This window comes from Gymnodraco acuticeps, unplaced genomic scaffold, assembly GCF_902827175.1.
Source record: "Gymnodraco acuticeps unplaced genomic scaffold, fGymAcu1.1, whole genome shotgun sequence".
Classification (NCBI taxonomy): Eukaryota; Metazoa; Chordata; class Actinopteri; order Perciformes; family Bathydraconidae; genus Gymnodraco; species Gymnodraco acuticeps.
Genome location: NW_022992317.1, coordinates 191,013 through 207,473, shown reverse-complemented (window position 1 = coordinate 207,473; position 16,461 = coordinate 191,013). Strand labels below are relative to the sequence as shown.

General features: G+C 41.9%; 1 protein-coding gene across 1 annotated transcript; it reads left to right on the top strand.

The window, feature by feature from the left end:
- The first annotated feature begins 4,495 nt into the window (after nt 1-4,495).
- Nucleotides 4,496-14,629, top strand: LOC117541247 (probable E3 ubiquitin-protein ligase TRIML1). The gene is made up of 2 exons (XM_034208421.1): nt 4,496-4,768; nt 12,378-14,629. Exon 2 carries the CDS (start codon nt 12,382-12,384, stop codon nt 14,026-14,028), a length of 1,647 nt encoding a protein of 548 aa, XP_034064312.1. The 5' UTR covers nt 4,496-4,768; nt 12,378-12,381; the 3' UTR covers nt 14,029-14,629.
- Nucleotides 14,630-16,461: the final 1,832 nt, after the last annotated feature.

The following is a 16,461-nucleotide window of genomic DNA, read 5'->3' as shown; positions in this document are numbered from 1 at the left end:
ACTGTGTGCGTCACGTTTTAGGGTCCGTGTTGTTTATTTTGTTTCATTATTTGCGTTTTGTTCGCTTTTAGTAAACGCTACACATGTTTCCTCAAGTTGGTGAAGATGTTTTTTGTGGTCCATTGTAACGCATGTGCACCTGTAGGACACCGTAAGGAAAGCACGCTTACATGGAAAATGTGACCCCATGCAGAAGTGCATCCTGGTATTTTTGACACTTAAGGGATGTTAGTACTGCTTCTTCTACAGTTATTAGAGCTATTGTTTCTGTTCATTTCACATACAGCATACACACACAATACTACCCATGTTATTTGTTTACATTGTAATGTGTTGTAAATACTGTGTTGCGGCATGTAGCACCATCCTCTTGATGGAGCATAGTGTGGGCTGGCACCAGGTAAGGAGTGGGCAGAGGGTCGAGTTGTCGATTCTTGTTCTGTTTTTCTGTGACTATCTAGTTGCGCACGCTACTAAAGAGACGCGCTACCATGGAAACCAAACAATGGTGTAGCTGAAAGTCCGAGTGGAAACAGTCGTGTGTAAATCTGATTTTGTCAGAAATCGGAAGAAATGCGAACTATGACCCCGGGAGGAAACCGGGAGAGGGCTATGAAATCGGGAGGATTGGCAAGTATGGGACCTCTTCTGTCTGGCCTTATATATCTGACAATAGTACACGAACAACATAGCCTGAAAGTATAAGCAGTTCTGACATGTTGACGTTGTTCCCTCAGATATCTGCACTGCCTCTGAGAGAGTCCCGACGTGTCGCCTCAGGGCAGAGAGAGAGACGAAGATTTCAGAGACGTGTCCATCACTGAGGAGGAGCGGGAGGAATGTGGGAGATCAGGATCGAGACGGTTGAGATTGACTTTCACTGATCGACAGACGACGAAAAAGCCACACATGACTTGAAAAGGAAAGTTACATTAGCTTGAAAATGCTTTTGTGTCCTCCCTCCCTGCCGTATTGTCTTCCTTTAAAATAGAAAATGTTCTTTTGTTTGTGCTTCAGTCAGGGGCGGTTCTAGGGGGGGGGCAGGGGGGGCCAGTTCCCCCCTAACACTGACCTCTGACCCCCCTGTGGCCCCCCTAACAATGAAAAGTTTTTTTTTTTTTTTTTTAAATGTATATTTTCTGGTACTCGGTTTGCCAAACACCGCAGGATTTTGTTGCTGTAATGTGAGATTGTGCAGACACCCTTATGTAAAGTAGAGATGTAACTGTTCATTGCCTTTATTTTTATATAAATATGGTGTTAACATTGCACTATAACTTAAGCTGAAGCTAACAGTAATAACTTGCTCCTGTGGGTATTGTCCACAGTGACCATTGCATGTATATAACAAATATGTGTAATGTGTATTTGTAAAGCGCTTTGAGCATCTGGAAAAGTGCTATAATAAATGTAAGGAATTATTATTATTATTATAATTATTATTATTATAACTATAAGATCTATCTGAAATAAATAAGTGTACTGAAACAAATACCAATAACTGTATTGCATTGTTTTCTCATGCGCAATTACTTCATACTGTCTAGTTCTCTTTTTCGTCCTGCATTTATTGTGCCCCCCTCATAAAATAACTGGCCCCCCAGTGGCCCCCTCAGTCAAATTGGTCTAGAACCGCCACTGGCTTCAGTTGTGTTTATTTACACTGCATAACGATCTTTAAAGAAGGATCACTGTGTAGATGACACTGAGGATGATTGTGCAAGCTGTGTTTTAAATAGTATGTGAACATAAATGTGTTATTTCACTTGTTTTTCATCGGCATTTCTGGATTTAGGCGTACATTTGAAACTTCTCATTAAAGTAAATGCTGATTTTACATTTCCATTCTGAAGAAAACACAATTGTTTTAGTGGTGATGCTTAAATACCTGTGTCATTAAAGCAGTTCTGTAAAGGTGTGTTAGCAGGTCTCTCCATGCGAACTGTGAGGATGTGTCGCCCCCTAGTGGACAAACATCTACACTTACAGTAAAAATCTTGCAGTCAAGATCTTTACTTTAGTTACATTCTGAGGTAGCCTACTTTATTTTTATCTTGAATATGTTTGACTTTTTATGTATTAATTTGTCATTCAAATAAAGTATACTGTGTTATTACCCCTGTCATTCATTCTATCAGAGTCCTTTCTGTACAAAGCCATCGTTGTTAATTCATTAAAAGCCGAGCAACGATCTGCAGAATGAAGCTGTTAATCAATATCAATATTAAACGTTCACCTTCTTCTTTTTTTAGAGTTTCGGAAGGAAGATGTTGTGAATCATCTTCACATTATTGAGGTTTTAATAAAGAAAATACCTTTTATTTCCTCGATGAGAGTGGTAATGTCCTCCTTGAGTTCTAGTCAGATCAATTAAATGATGCTAACACCACAATCACTTATACAGACAGGGTGTGTGTGTGTGACCTAGCATCACTATCCTTGTGGGGACGAAAAGTTGTTTACACAATCACGTGTGCCACGTGTGTCACGTGGACCTGCCACACCTGTTTAAAAACTCCTGTAGTAAAACCAATAACAGTTTATAAAAGCCCTGTTTGGACTGTGTTAAAAAATGTTTAAGAAAATGCAATAAAAGGGATAAAAGAGAGCAGCGGCTGAAGCACAGAGTGTATGCGGCGGGGTTAAAACTTGTACTCCTGCCCCCCCGAGGGGGTCTCCCCCGGTGGGGTGTCCGAGGCTGCGTCCCACAGCATCTGGTAAAAGACCTGGTAAGTGGGTTAAAAAGATCTGGCTAAAAGAACCGAGGTTGACTTTGTTTAAAATCGGCATGCAGGTAAAATTACTGTTAAAAAATGAAATAAGTGCTTTTAAAAATAAGTGCTGGTAATAAAAATCTCATCAACCCAAATGTTAAAATATGTAAAATATATAACAAATATGTAAAATGTAAAATATAAAATACACACGGGTTAGTAGACACACTGGGAGGGAAAATATCTTAAAATAAAGTCAACCAAGTGTCCCTAAAAGTGTTTAAAACCCAGGCCGAAGTCTAGAGAGGTGGTGCAGGTGAGACATGGGACACGCCTCGGACGATGTTTTTAAAAATACTTTATTAAGGGCTTATTTGAGTTTTTTTTAGAGCATGGATGTATAATAAGAACAGTTTAGGATACAGACAGGACTGGATGTTCTCCCACAGGATCCGGATGTGCTGGTCTCTGTCGGAGCGGCACTGCTCGTGGTTGAACCCGAGCGCGTGCAGCAGCTCGTGTTGAACCGTGCTGTGATACAGGCAGCCCTGCCGGTCCAGAGACACCATCTGGGAGTAGCCCCGACGCCCCACGTACGAGTAACACCTACAACAAACACAACATTTACAGGTCTCCTATCATGCAAATTGCACTTTTTCATGTCCTTTGTACATAGATATGTGTCCCCGGTGTGTCAGGGAACTCACAAAGTGTCAGAAAACAAAACTCTCTCTTTTCCTCCGTACCCAAATCTCTAAAAACGGGGGAACAACGGAGCTGATCCAGATTTGCGTCCGATATGACGTAATATCAGAAATGTGGGCTGGCTTTACACCCACGGCCCTATCAGAAACGTTGCTATCAGAAACAATGCGTGACAGTTTTGGACGTAATATGGTCTTTGTTTACATTAGCAAGCATCGCTAACACTCAGAGCTAACCTGTACTGGAGAGAGCATGTGTAAAAAAGCAGGACATTTAAAAAAAGGATGCCTCAAAATAGTACAATAGGAGACCTTTAAGAATCATAATCTGTTTTCTTGCAAAGTAGGTTTACAGATACGAGGTTTACCCGCTGTCTGACTGGATGTTCAGGAAGTCTCTCTGGCTCGTGCGTCTGATGAAGCGAATGCAGGAAACATCGTGGAAGGAAGTCAGGCCGCGCTCGATGATGCTCACGAGAAGCTGAGGAGAAAGAAACAAAGCAGCTGTGATTCAATGGAGGTCAAAGGTCACATTCAGGTTCTTAGACTTTTCCTCAGAGGTAGGAGAAATACTCAGATCTTCTAGTTGAGTAAAAGTAGAAATACTCAGATGTTGTACTTGAGTAAAAGTAGAAGTACTCAGAACTTGTACTTTAGTAAAAGTAGAAGTACCAGAGTGTAGGAATACTCTGTTACAGTAAAAGTCCTGCATTCAAAATGTGACTCAAGTATAGTTAGAAAAGTATTATCATCAAAATATACTTAAAGTCTGATTTAAGACTTGATTATATTTCACATCATTAATCCAGATCTGTAAAGTAAGTAAAGGTATTCATTAAATGTAGAGGAGTAAAAGTACACCATTTACTAATTAATTGTAGTACAAAGCAAAAAATGTCACTTAAGTACGGACCCATTTTCAAACCGTCTGTTCAGGGAGGAGGAAGTGTTTCACCAGCTGCTCTTAAACAGGGACCATAGCACAGCGTTGTGAAATATAGCTATGAATCTCCAGATGTGTAAAGAGATGTCCTTTATGTATTGAGAACATATTCCTACTTATGCTCAATACACTATTTGAAAAGCCTCTTGGATCAGCTGTAAAATGCATCGTCACAAAGTTAAATAACAAGCCTCAACAGTTCTTCCTCCACTTCCTCTTGGCAAACTGCCACTGAGAGGTTGAACCACACTGTAAGAGAAGAGTTTCCATTTCCCGGAAATCAAAGCTGTTGTTTGTCTGAGCGACAGCAGAGCAGCAGCCGAGACACGTCTCTGTTTCTCTGAAGAAACACTCAACTGAATCCAGCAGCTTCTTCTCAACAACACAGCAGGACTCTGCAAACACTGGTGAGTTCACTACAGACACATCACTTACTAAACATTTAGTCAAAGTTGGATTAAAATCTGAATCTGACTGTATTACATCAATTTACCATATAAAAAATATTACACAATATAAATGTTCAGTTAAGATAAAAACCTCAACATTTACATTAGCAACAGCCACAAAACAACTGCAATGTAAACTCTGGTTAAGTTAGGTTAGAGAGCATACAGTCAAAGCTAGCATTAGCTTATCCTTATTTTCATATTTCCTGTATTTGAAAACATCTTTATAAATGACTCTATTAAACAAAGTAGAATCTAAATAGTAGATTTGTTCTGGACTGTCCAAAGCAAGGGATCTGGTGTTATGTTACAAGTGTTGCTTATAAAAAGGCATGGCAGTTACATATTTCATCTGATTTCAAATGTACACACTGTGGTTAGTAGCCTTGAGCTTTGAACCTGTTTCTGTAGTAACTGCTGTCTGCCTTTTGAAGCTGATAACGTTTACTGTTTTTTAACAACTAGCATTAACTGTAATGTTCTTATTGGTTATAAATAAGACATCTTCTTGTATCTTTAGACTAGCTTTACTAGCCAACTTTATTAGCCAACATGCAGTCACATCACATCTTGTTCTGCTAACATCTATGTCCATAGATGTTATACTGCCGCCTAGTGGTAACATATATGCATTGTAACCAGTCTATGATTGTAACTAAAGCATAAACACCTATCATTACATCCCCTTTCCAAACAGGTCAGTATAACACATTTCTTAATTATAAAGCTTCTGGAACATACAGTCTTCAAATGTAAACATTTTAAACATTCAAAATGTCTAAACATACTGTAAAGAAAGTATAGCAGTTTTTAACTTGCTATTTACTCTAAATAAAATATCTATAGTGAACAAAACTTATGACACAAATATCAAATGAATGCCAACCATGCTCTTTTCTTAAAGTCACTTATAACTATGTCAACAGTTTATTGTTCTATAAGTCTGTCTTGTGAGAGCTGTGTCCGGGTCCTCGGCAGTAAGTCGGACCCATTTCCGGTGAGGGTTGGCCTCCGCCAGGGCTGCGCTTTGTCACCAATCCTGTTTGTAATATACATGGATCGGATTTCGAGGCGTAGTCATGGGGGAGGGGGTCTGCAGTTCGGTGGACTAAGGATTGCACCACTGCTTTTTGCAGATGATGTGGTTCTAATGGCTTCATCGGTCTGCGACCTTCAGCACTCACTGGATCGGTTCGCAACCGAGTGTGAAGCGGCTGGGATGAGGATCAGCACCTCCAAATCTGAGGCCATGGTTCTCAGCAGGAAACCGATGGACTGTCCACTTCAAGTAGGGAATGAGTCCTTACCCCAAGTGAAGGAGTTCAAGTATCTCGGGGTCTTGTTCTCGAGTGAGGGAACAATGGAGCGTGAGATGGGCCGGAGAATCGGAGCAGCACTGCAGTCGCTTTACCGCACCGTTGTGACGAAAAGGGAGCTGAGCCAGAAGGCAAAGCTCTCTGTCTACCGGGCCATTTTCGTTCCTACCCTCACCTATGGTCATGAAGGATGGGTCATGACCGAAAGAACGAGATCGCGGATACAAGCGGCCGAGATGGGTTTTCTCCGCAGGGTGGCTGGTGTCTCCCTTAGGGATAAGGTGAGAAGTTCGGTCATCAGGGAGGGACTCGGAGTTGAGCCGCTCCTCCTTCGCGTCGAAAGGAGCCAGTTGAGGTGGTTCGGGCACCTAGTTAGGATGCCACCTGGGCGCCTCCCTAGGGAGGTGTTCCAGGCACGTCCAGCTGGGAAGAGACCAAGGGGTAGACCTAGGACCAGGTGGAGGGATTATATCTCTTCGCTGGCCTGGGAGCGCCTTGGGATCCCCCAGTCAGAGCTGGTTGATGTGGGGAAAATAAAGTTTGGGGCTCTCTGCTGGAACTGCTACCCCCGCGACCCGACCACGGATAAGCGGGAGAAGATGGATGGATGGATGGAAGTCTGTCTTGTGGATTTTCTCAGATCTGGTGCTTCAGTTACTGGGGAAGGTGAAGGAGGCTCACTATGTTGCAAGTCTGGTGTCTCCTCAACTATCTTTTCAGTCTCCTGACCAACTTCCTCAATGTTCTCCTGAGTCTTCAACAGACTCTTCCTGTTTCTCCGAAGCACTTGACCATTCTCCGTTTTCACAGTGAATGACCTGGGACCCACTTCACTGAGGACAGTTGCTTTCCTGGTCCAGGAATGAGGACCCTCAATTCTCACAACATCCCCTTCCCGAAGAGGTTCCAGTCTCCTTGTCACTCTGTCATAGTTCATTTTCTGTTTGAGCTTGAGCTTCACTCTCTTATTATCCAGCACCTTCTTGTCGTTGTTGTAGTGTGAAATGTGTGGTACCGTGGTGCGCAGCTTGCGACACATGAGGAGCTCAGCAGGGGATGCACCACACTCCAGCGGTGCGGCCCTGTAACTCAACAAAGCCAGGTAAGGGTCAGTTTTACCATCACTTGCCTTTTTCAGCAGCCTTTTAACAATTTGGACCCCTTTTTCAGCCTGCCCATTAGCCCGTGGATACAGTGGGCTAGAGGTAAGATGCTGAAATCCATACTGCTCCGCAAACCGTCTGAATTCCTGACTGCTGTATTGTGGACCATTGTCACTGACAACACATTGTGGGATGCCATGTCTGGCGAAGAAGCCCTTCATATGTGTGATGATAGAAAGTGCTGATGTACTGGAGAGCTGTGATACCTCAGGGTAGTTTGAATAATAGTCTATTAACAAAAGATAATCCTTGCCATTTAGATGGAATAGATCAGTACCCACCTTTTGCCATGGTGCAGCTGGTAGGTCTGCAGTCAGCATTGGCTCCTTTGTTTGTTTGTAGTGGTGTCTGAGACATGTGTCACATTTTCCTATCATGCTCTCAATGTCCATGTTGATGCCTGGCCAATAAACTGCTTCTCTGGCCCTCCTTTTACATTTTTCCATGCCAAGATGTCCCTCGTGGATACGATGTAGCATGTCCTGACGCATGGATTGAGGGATGACAATCCTGTTCTGTCGCAGCACCAGGCCATTTGCCACACTCAGGTCTGCCCGTACAGGATAGAACTGTGGACAACTTCCTTTTGTCCAACCATTGAAAGTATGGCAGGCCACTTTTTGTAGTGTAGGGGTCTTTTTCTGTCTCCTGCACAATTTTCAGCAACATGACATCAGAACGTGTGCTTCAACATCATCACCAGCTGTGAATCTGAGACTCGTGTCAGTGCTAGGTACAGGTGCCCTCGATAAAGTATCTGCCAGTACAATGTATTTACCTGGAGTGTATATTAACTCAAAATCATATCGCTGCAGTTTCATCATCATGCGCTGGATTCTAGGTGACATGTCATTTAGGTTTTTCTTTATGATTGAAATCAGCGGTTTGTGATCAGTCTCAGCTGTAAAGGTTGGTAAACCATAAACGTAACTGTGAAACTTTCCACACCCATACACTTGACCCAGAGTCTCCTTTTCAATTTGCGCATAGCGCGTCTCAGTCTCTGTCATTGTTCGTGATGCGTATGCCACCGGCTGCCATTTGTCTCCATTTGCTTGAAGGAGTACAGCTCCCAATCCATCTTTAGATGCATCTGTAGCTTTTGATGTATCAAAGAATGTAATAACTGGCTCAGTAGTTAGAGTTTCCTTTAGTTTTTTCCATTCTTTTTCATTTGAAGCATTCCACTCAAAAACCTTGTTGTGTTGAAGCAGCTCTCTGAGGCATGTTGTCTTGGAGGAGAGGTTAGGTATGAATTTTCCCAGGAAGTTTATCATTCCCATAACTCGCAGGCCTCCTTTCTTGTCAGTGGGAGGAGGCATGTCCAGTATTGCTTGCACTTTTGCCAGATCAGGCTCCACCCCCTCTCCTGAGATCTTGTCTCCCAAGAAGGTCATTTCTGTGACCCCAAACTGACATTTATTTCTGTTCAATTTCAGCCCATTCACTTGGACTCTCTGTAGGAGATCTCTTGGTCTTTTGTCATGTTCTCGACGTGTTTTTCCCCAGACAACCAAGTCATCTATGTACACTCTTGTGCCTTCCAGACCCTCTATTATGGACTCCATCGCTCTGTGGAAGATTTCTGGCGCTGAGATGATACCAAATGGCAACCTCAAAAAACAGTATCTCCCAAATGGTGTGTTGAAGGTGCAAAGCTTGCTGCTTTCTGGGTCCAACTTCAGCTGCCAAAACCCCTGCGAAGCGTCCATTTTGCTGAAATATTTTGCACCTGCCATTTCACAGGTTATCTCCTCACGTTTTGGGATTTGGTAGTGTTCTCTTTTGATATTCTCATTCAGATCCTTTGGATCAAGGCAGACTCTTAAGTCACCAGTTTTCTTTTTTACACATGTGATGGAGTTCACCCAGTCAGTAGGCTCCTCCACTCGCTCAATAACACCCAGTAGTGTCATCCTGTCAAGCTCTTTTTTTAAACCGGCTCGTAGTGGTGCTGGCACTCTTCTTGGGGCGTGCACTACAGGCTTGGCATCATCCTTGAGCTGGATCTTGTAAGTGTACGGCAAGGTCCCTTGTCCTTTAAAAACTGTTGGGAATTCCTTTACAATGTCAACTGTTCCAGCAAACTGCGTGTGGTTTGTATTTCTGCATTGTTTGTCCATTACTATGTCCCCACTGTTTATTTGATAGATCCTCTTAACCAGTCCTAGGTCCTCTGAAGCTTTGTCGCCCAGGAGTGATTCATGCCCATGAGGCACAATGACAAACAACAGGCTGTACTGTTTGCCTTTCACTGTCAACTTGCATTGCCCTTTTGTCTCAATTGGCTGCCCGTTGTATGCCTTCAGTGGTTTGTTTTTTTCTGAGATACTTCTAGGTTTCTCTCTTTGAGATGATTCACATTAATTAAATTAGCTTTAGCCCCATTGTCAATCTGAAATGGCACAATTGTCCCATTTACTAGGATTGGTGCAATCCATTTGTCATCTGATACAGCATTTACAGTACCTTTTGGACTTTGTGAGCCGTCATTTTCGTCATGTGACACCATTTTGATGAAAAATGTTTCTCTTAAATCATCACTGTCATCTGAGTCTTCAACTCTGTGCACCTTATTGCATTTATTTTTTTCTCTGGAGAGGCACATCTTTGCATAATGATTTTGTCCTTTGCACTTTGCACACATTTTCCCATAAGCAGGACATTGTCTTGGAGTGTGTTTTTCCCCACATCTCTTGCAGCTGAAGAACTGTTCGTCATCATTGTTTTTATCTCTGTATCTTTTCCACTGTTTTGCTTTAACTGACACAGCGTTCACTCCCTCCATGTTGGCTTGCTGCTCCATGTGCAGGTTCATTAAATGCAGTGGCGAGCCGTGACTTTTAAACCTAGGCCCTCTGACCCCCCCTTCCCTCGAAAAAAAAGAAGAGATATTACGTCTCAACGTAGACTTCAGCGGAATATCAAAACAGTGGTCCGGGGTGCAAAACGCATCAATGACAGCGACCCTCTACCACACAAAACAACATAATTTATATAAACACCTATCATGACAGGGCACCCACCGCCAAGTAGCAATTACAAATGATTTAAGTCGGCACGGCGGCCCGCATTGAAAATGACTTAGGCCTACCTTTGATGATCAAATCACTGAAACACAAAGTCCATCCTCCTGTCCTTTTGGATGAAGCACTTGATGGCGGGTCATTCAGCTGATCCTTTGCCACTCCAGTTTATCATTGTAACTCAATCTCGAAAATGACTCGGATAATAATTTCGCAACGATGTCATCACTATCACTGAAGTGAGCCACCATGAACGAACTTATGCTAATCATAAATCTATCGATCATAAATCTATCGATTAGATTTATGATTCAAAAATAATAAAAGTAGGATAGACATGTGGATATTATCCGGCTGAACACAACGTGCATTTATCTAACAGGTTCGTTTTCCACAGACCTTATTTCCAGCTATTTTCCAAAATCCTCTGGAGAAATCACATTGCTTTCTGTCAAGGGAATCCGAGCGCAGCTTACTTCCGGGTTTTAGGACGCGTCACTGCACCACTTGCATAGACCTCACAGCGGGCGGAACTTGTCATAAAGTCCGCGAAAATAAAACCCGCCCATTTAGAGGGAAGATATGATTGGTCAATTGTACTGTCATTTGACATTACTCTCTCGTTGAGTTACTATAGCTGGCCCTCTGTGAATGTAGAGAGGGACCAACAAGCCCTCCCGTCTTCACATTAACTCGCAGAGACGGCATTTAACCCTTCACATTCCAACAGAAACTGAACAGGCAGATTCGAAGGATTTATTTCTTTGGAAATATTATTTTAAATACAATTAAATCAAGTTATTTTGGTAAAATTAATGAAAAATGTAAAAACAACAAAATATAAAAAATAATATTTTTTAAAAAAATGTTTTTTTTAAAATGTTTTCAAATATTTTTTTTTTGAATATCTTAGGCCCTCACAGAGGGCCCTGACGGCTCACCACTGATTAAATGTCAGTACATGTTGGCGCGCTAGCTCACTGGCGTGGCATATTTTAATGGCGCTCTCCATCGTGAGTTCTGTTTCCCTCAATAATTTCTCTCTGATTTTCCTGTCATCAGTCCCAAACACTATCTGGTCTCTAATCATAGAGTCTCTGAGATCATTGAAATTACAAGATTTTGCCTTTAGCTTGAGGTCTGTGAGAAAGTTATCAAACGTCTCTCCCTGATGCTGCATTCTTGTGCGAAAGACGTACCTTTCAAATGTTTCGTTCTTTTTCGATAGGCAGTGCTCATCAAACTTTTTTAAGACACCATCTAACTTATCTTTGTCCTCTGGTTGAGCAAACACAAAAGTATTGTAGACTTCCAATGCTTCTGGTCCGGCAACGGTTAGCAGTATTGCTATTTTTCTAGCATCTGACTTTGTATCCGCTCCGACAGCTGCAGCGTACAGCAGAAACTGTTGCTTGAATGTCCTCCATTTCGCATCCACATTTCCAGTCAGATTTAACGGACTTGGCGGTTTTAATGCATCCATTCTGCGTTGCTTCTTGCTCCCGACAAAGTTTTACCCGTGTCCTGGTACCACGTAATGTTCTTATTGGTTATAAATAAGACATCTTGTATCTTTAGACTAGCTTTACTAGCCAACTGTATAGGCCAACATGCAGTCACATCACATCTTCTGCTAACATATATGTCCATAGATGTTATACTACCGCCTAGTGGTAACATATATGCATTGTAACCAGTCTATGATTGTAACTAAAGCATAAACACCTATCATTACATTAACTTCAGTGATGCTCAGCAGGAGGTTTCACTCCTCTGTTCAACAACAGCAAAATCCCCCAACAGTATTAGAGCTTACACATTGTGTTTCTTAGAGTTTGAACTGAATGCTGCTATGATTTTCCAGATTTCATTTGAACTTGAATTTTAATTCTCACAGACAAAAAACCTAAATGTCTTTGGTTGTCATTGGTCTATGTATGTCATTTCTCGCATAAAATGTTGGGGTAGTTTACATTTTTGGGTTCATAGTAGACTCTATGAACTGGCAAATAGAGAACATGTAATTACAGTTGTGTTTTTTTCACACGTTTTGTCCCCAGAGAGACATGTCTGCTGCCAGCTGTCTGCTGACTGAAGATCAGTTTCTGTGCTCCATCTGTCTGGATGTGTTCACTGATCCAGTCACCATACCATGTGGACACAACTTCTGTAAAGCCTGCATCTCTGAACACTGGGATAGAAATGTCCCGAGTCAGTGTCCCAACTGTAATAAGCTCTTCTTCCCAATACCTGAGCTGCAGGTCAACACTTTCATCTCTGAGATGGCTGCTCAGTTCAGACAGTCAGCTCAACAGAAAGCCAGCAGCAGCAGCTCAGAGCAACACGTTGTCAAACCAGGAGAAGTTCCCTGTGACGCCTGCACTGGAACCAGACTGAAGGCCCTGAAGTCCTGCCTGGTGTGTCTGACCTCCTACTGTGAGACTCACCTGGAGCCTCATCTGAAGAATGCAGGCTTCAAAAGACATCAGCTGATCGACCCTGAGGAGAACCTGGAAAGCAGGATGTGTGTGAAGCATGATAAACTGCTGGAGCTGTTCTGTAAGACCGACCAGGTGTGTGTCTGCATGCTCTGCTCCTTTTCAGACCACAAGACACATGATGTTGTTCCTCTGAAAGAAGGATATGAAGGAAAGAAGGCTGAGCTGGGGAAGACAGAGGCTGAAATTCAGCAGATGATCCAGAAGAGACGACTGAAGATTCAGGAGATGAATCGCTCAGTGGAGCTCAGTAAGGAAGGAGCAGACAGAGAGATAGCAGATGGTGTTCAGGTCTTCACCGCTCTGAAGGAGTCTGTTAAGAGAAGCCAGGCCGAGCTCATCGACACCATCAAAGAGAAGCAGAGAGAGACAGAGGAACAGGCTGAAGGCTTCATCAAAGAGCTGGAACAGGAAATCTCTGAGCTGAAGAAGAGAAGCTCTGAGGTGGAGCAGCTCTCACGCTCTGAAGACCAGCTCCACCTCCTCCAAAGCTTCACGTCCCTGAACGCTGCTCCACCCACCAAGAACTGGACAGAAGTCAGGGTCCGTCCACCTTCATATGAGGGGACTGTGGTGAGAGCTGTGACTCAGCTGGAGGAGACGCTCAGGAAACAGAAGAAGAAGCTGCTCTCTGAGGTGGAGCTGAAGAGGGTCCAGCAGTATGAGGAGGAGGTGACTCTTGATCCTGATACAGCATATCCTGAACTCATCCTGTCTGATGATGGAAAACAAGTGAAATTTGGTGATGTGATGAAGAATCTCCCAGACAATCCAGAGAGATTTGATTATTGTGCTTGTGTCTTAGCAAAGCAGAGTTTCTCTTCAGGAAGATTTTATTATGAGGTTCAGGTTAAAGGGAAGACTGAGTGGGATTTAGGAGTGGCCAGAGAGTCGATCAACAGGAAGGGAATCATCACACTGTCTCCTCAGAAAGGTTACTGGACGATATGGTTGAGGAATGAAAATAAGTACCAAGCTTTTGCTCTTCCTTCAGTCCGTCTCTCTCTGAAGTCTCAGCCTGAGAAGGTGGGGGTGTTTGTGGATTATGAGGAGGGTCTGGTCTCCTTTTATGATGTTGATGCTGCAGCTCTGATCTACTCCTTCACTGGCTGCTGCTTCAAAGAGAAACTCTACCCATACTTTGATCCTTGTCTTAACGATGGTGGTAAAAACTCTGCCCCTCTGATCATCTCTCCTGTCAATCACACTGAGTAGAACAACCATTTGATTTTCAACAGAAAGATTCACTCTCACTAAATGTAATCAATGTATTCAACTGGGGAAGTACATTGTACACATTGTTAATGTTTCAGAATCTGATCACATATGGTTCACCTTGATGAGACGCATAAAAACACATTAAATACTGATGAGTATGTTCTAATGTACTCTAGTTTATTCTACGGATTGCACTACCTGCCGTCATGACTTGAAATGATCAGAAAACTATTTACTCAGAAATAAACTTTTACCACTTCTTTATATGTCAGGGGGACAAGAAAAGTATTTATTGTCTCAGAGTTGTGTGTTCAAAAAGTGTTTCATACTTGCAGACATTAATAGTGGAAGTAATGCACTCCTTTTTCATTAGTAAAATACTGTATATATATTTGTTTTTATAATTTTCAATTGAGGGGAAAATGATGGGTCTCTCTGGTGTGTTTTAAATGGGAAGTTCAGGATTGATTATTGAACTATATTATGTTGGTACAAAATGTATTGACAGTTACTTTGAAAATCAACAATATCTGATCATTAAACATTAGGCTGCAGTGGTTTAACAAACCAGGGAAATTAAAATGTTACATCTCAGCTGTCTGTTGTGTTATGTTTATTGCAGGGCCGGGACTCGATTAAAAAAATTAATCTAATTAATTAGAGGCTTTGTAATTAATTAATCGAAATTAATCGCATTTTTAATCACATATAAATATTTGACCTAAGAACAGTGAGAAGCAATTTTTTTCACATGGATTTTAGTATACCATTAGGCGCATTCACACCGCAGTACTTTTCCCACAAAGGTTCATGAGAACTTAGTTCATGAGAACTCTTTGAACCTGGGGGAGAATTAGGCAAATGAAGCCGCTGACGTCACTTCTTCTTCTTCTGCTTTGGGTTTACTGGCAGGCCGCAAACCACTTCACGGCGTATACTGCCGCCCAGAGCCGTATAATAGAAGAGTTACGACAACGGAAGTCCAAAAACGGTTATCGTCACGTGGTTCATGTAGACGAGGATCGTTCCCCTGAAGTTCATGGCGGGCAATGTGAATGCACTGATAACAGGAGATAGAACTACGATTTTTGGTAATTATTAGTGAATAAAGGTTTTGATTTGCAATATTTATACAACAAATCGATATGTGTATGTATTTACATCAATATGTTTTAAAAAATAAAATAGAATTTGCTAATATTAAGTGATAATATTAGGATTATTGTGAACAACTAGTTTACATGGTAGGCTAACAGTGCCTTGGTTAAAGAGCCTGTTGCTGTTTATTTATAGCTTTGAATTCTTTAAAACCAATATTATCTTCTTAAACTTGTATGGTGGTCAGGAGCATCACTTTCTAATGTTTATTGATATATTTAGAGGGAGGGGATCTAAAGTAATGCTTTAAAATTCAGATTAGATTAATGTCTACCATTTTCTTAAATTCATGGTAGTTTCAGTAATCCCATGGTAATTGAGGACACAAGTTATCTAAATGACTAATGTCATCTTTATGGCTTTCAGAAAGGACAGGAGTTCGACAGGTGACTATCAAAGGACTAGCAGCAGCAGCATGATGATGATGATGATGTTAAATGTGTTGTTTTAGGAACATCCATTGCAAATACATGGAATTCAATAAACATTGAATAGCATATCATGCAGTTTGTCTGTGCCTTTTCCTCCGTGTTGTCCTGGTTTGCTGTGCTGCCTCCCAGTCGCCACCATGGTTTGCTGTGCTGCCTGGGGATGCTCAAATCGCTCCGAGAAAGGAGTACGAATGTACGGCTTCTCCACTGACACAGAGCGGAGGAAAAAATGGCTGGCTCAAGTCAGCAGGAGCAATTTCACAACCAACAGCAAACAAATATGTGAGGTAATTATATACAAACACTGCATTTGCACTTTTTCACAAAACGAAAACCACACCATTGGGAAAGCTTAATGTTTTGTTTAATACAAAAAAACAGGGAAAGGCTTGAAAAGTTGAGAGTTGAGACTCAGGGTGCAGGGTGAGGGTCTCAGTGCAGGTATTCAGGCTCCATTGAATCCCCCTCTGGTTCTTGTGCTGAAAGAGGGATAAACAGACAGGAGAAAGGGTTATACACACCTATATAGCACACCTATTGGATGGGAAATTGCCTTGGGGAGATAAGGTGTGGTCTTTGTTCCCAACTGAAGTTATGGAACTTTAATATTTGTGAATTTAATAAAGTATGACAAATGGCATCAGTAACAGATGTGATATGAATTTCTATAAAGTTGTCTCACATTCTTGGTCATATTTTATATACAGTATGTAATGAGTATAACATGTCCAGTAAGTATAAAGTGTTTCCTAATACTGTGTATTCAACCACTATGGAATATGTATGTGGGCAGACAAGATTCAGACACAGTTGTTCTGTGTGTGAAGTAACCTCAAGTCAC

Excerpts from the sequence above, each read along its gene's own strand:
- LOC117541247 (XM_034208421.1), top strand. The coding sequence starts at position 12,382 with ATGTCTGCTGCCAGCTGTCTGCTGACTGAAGATCAGTTTCTGTGCTCC.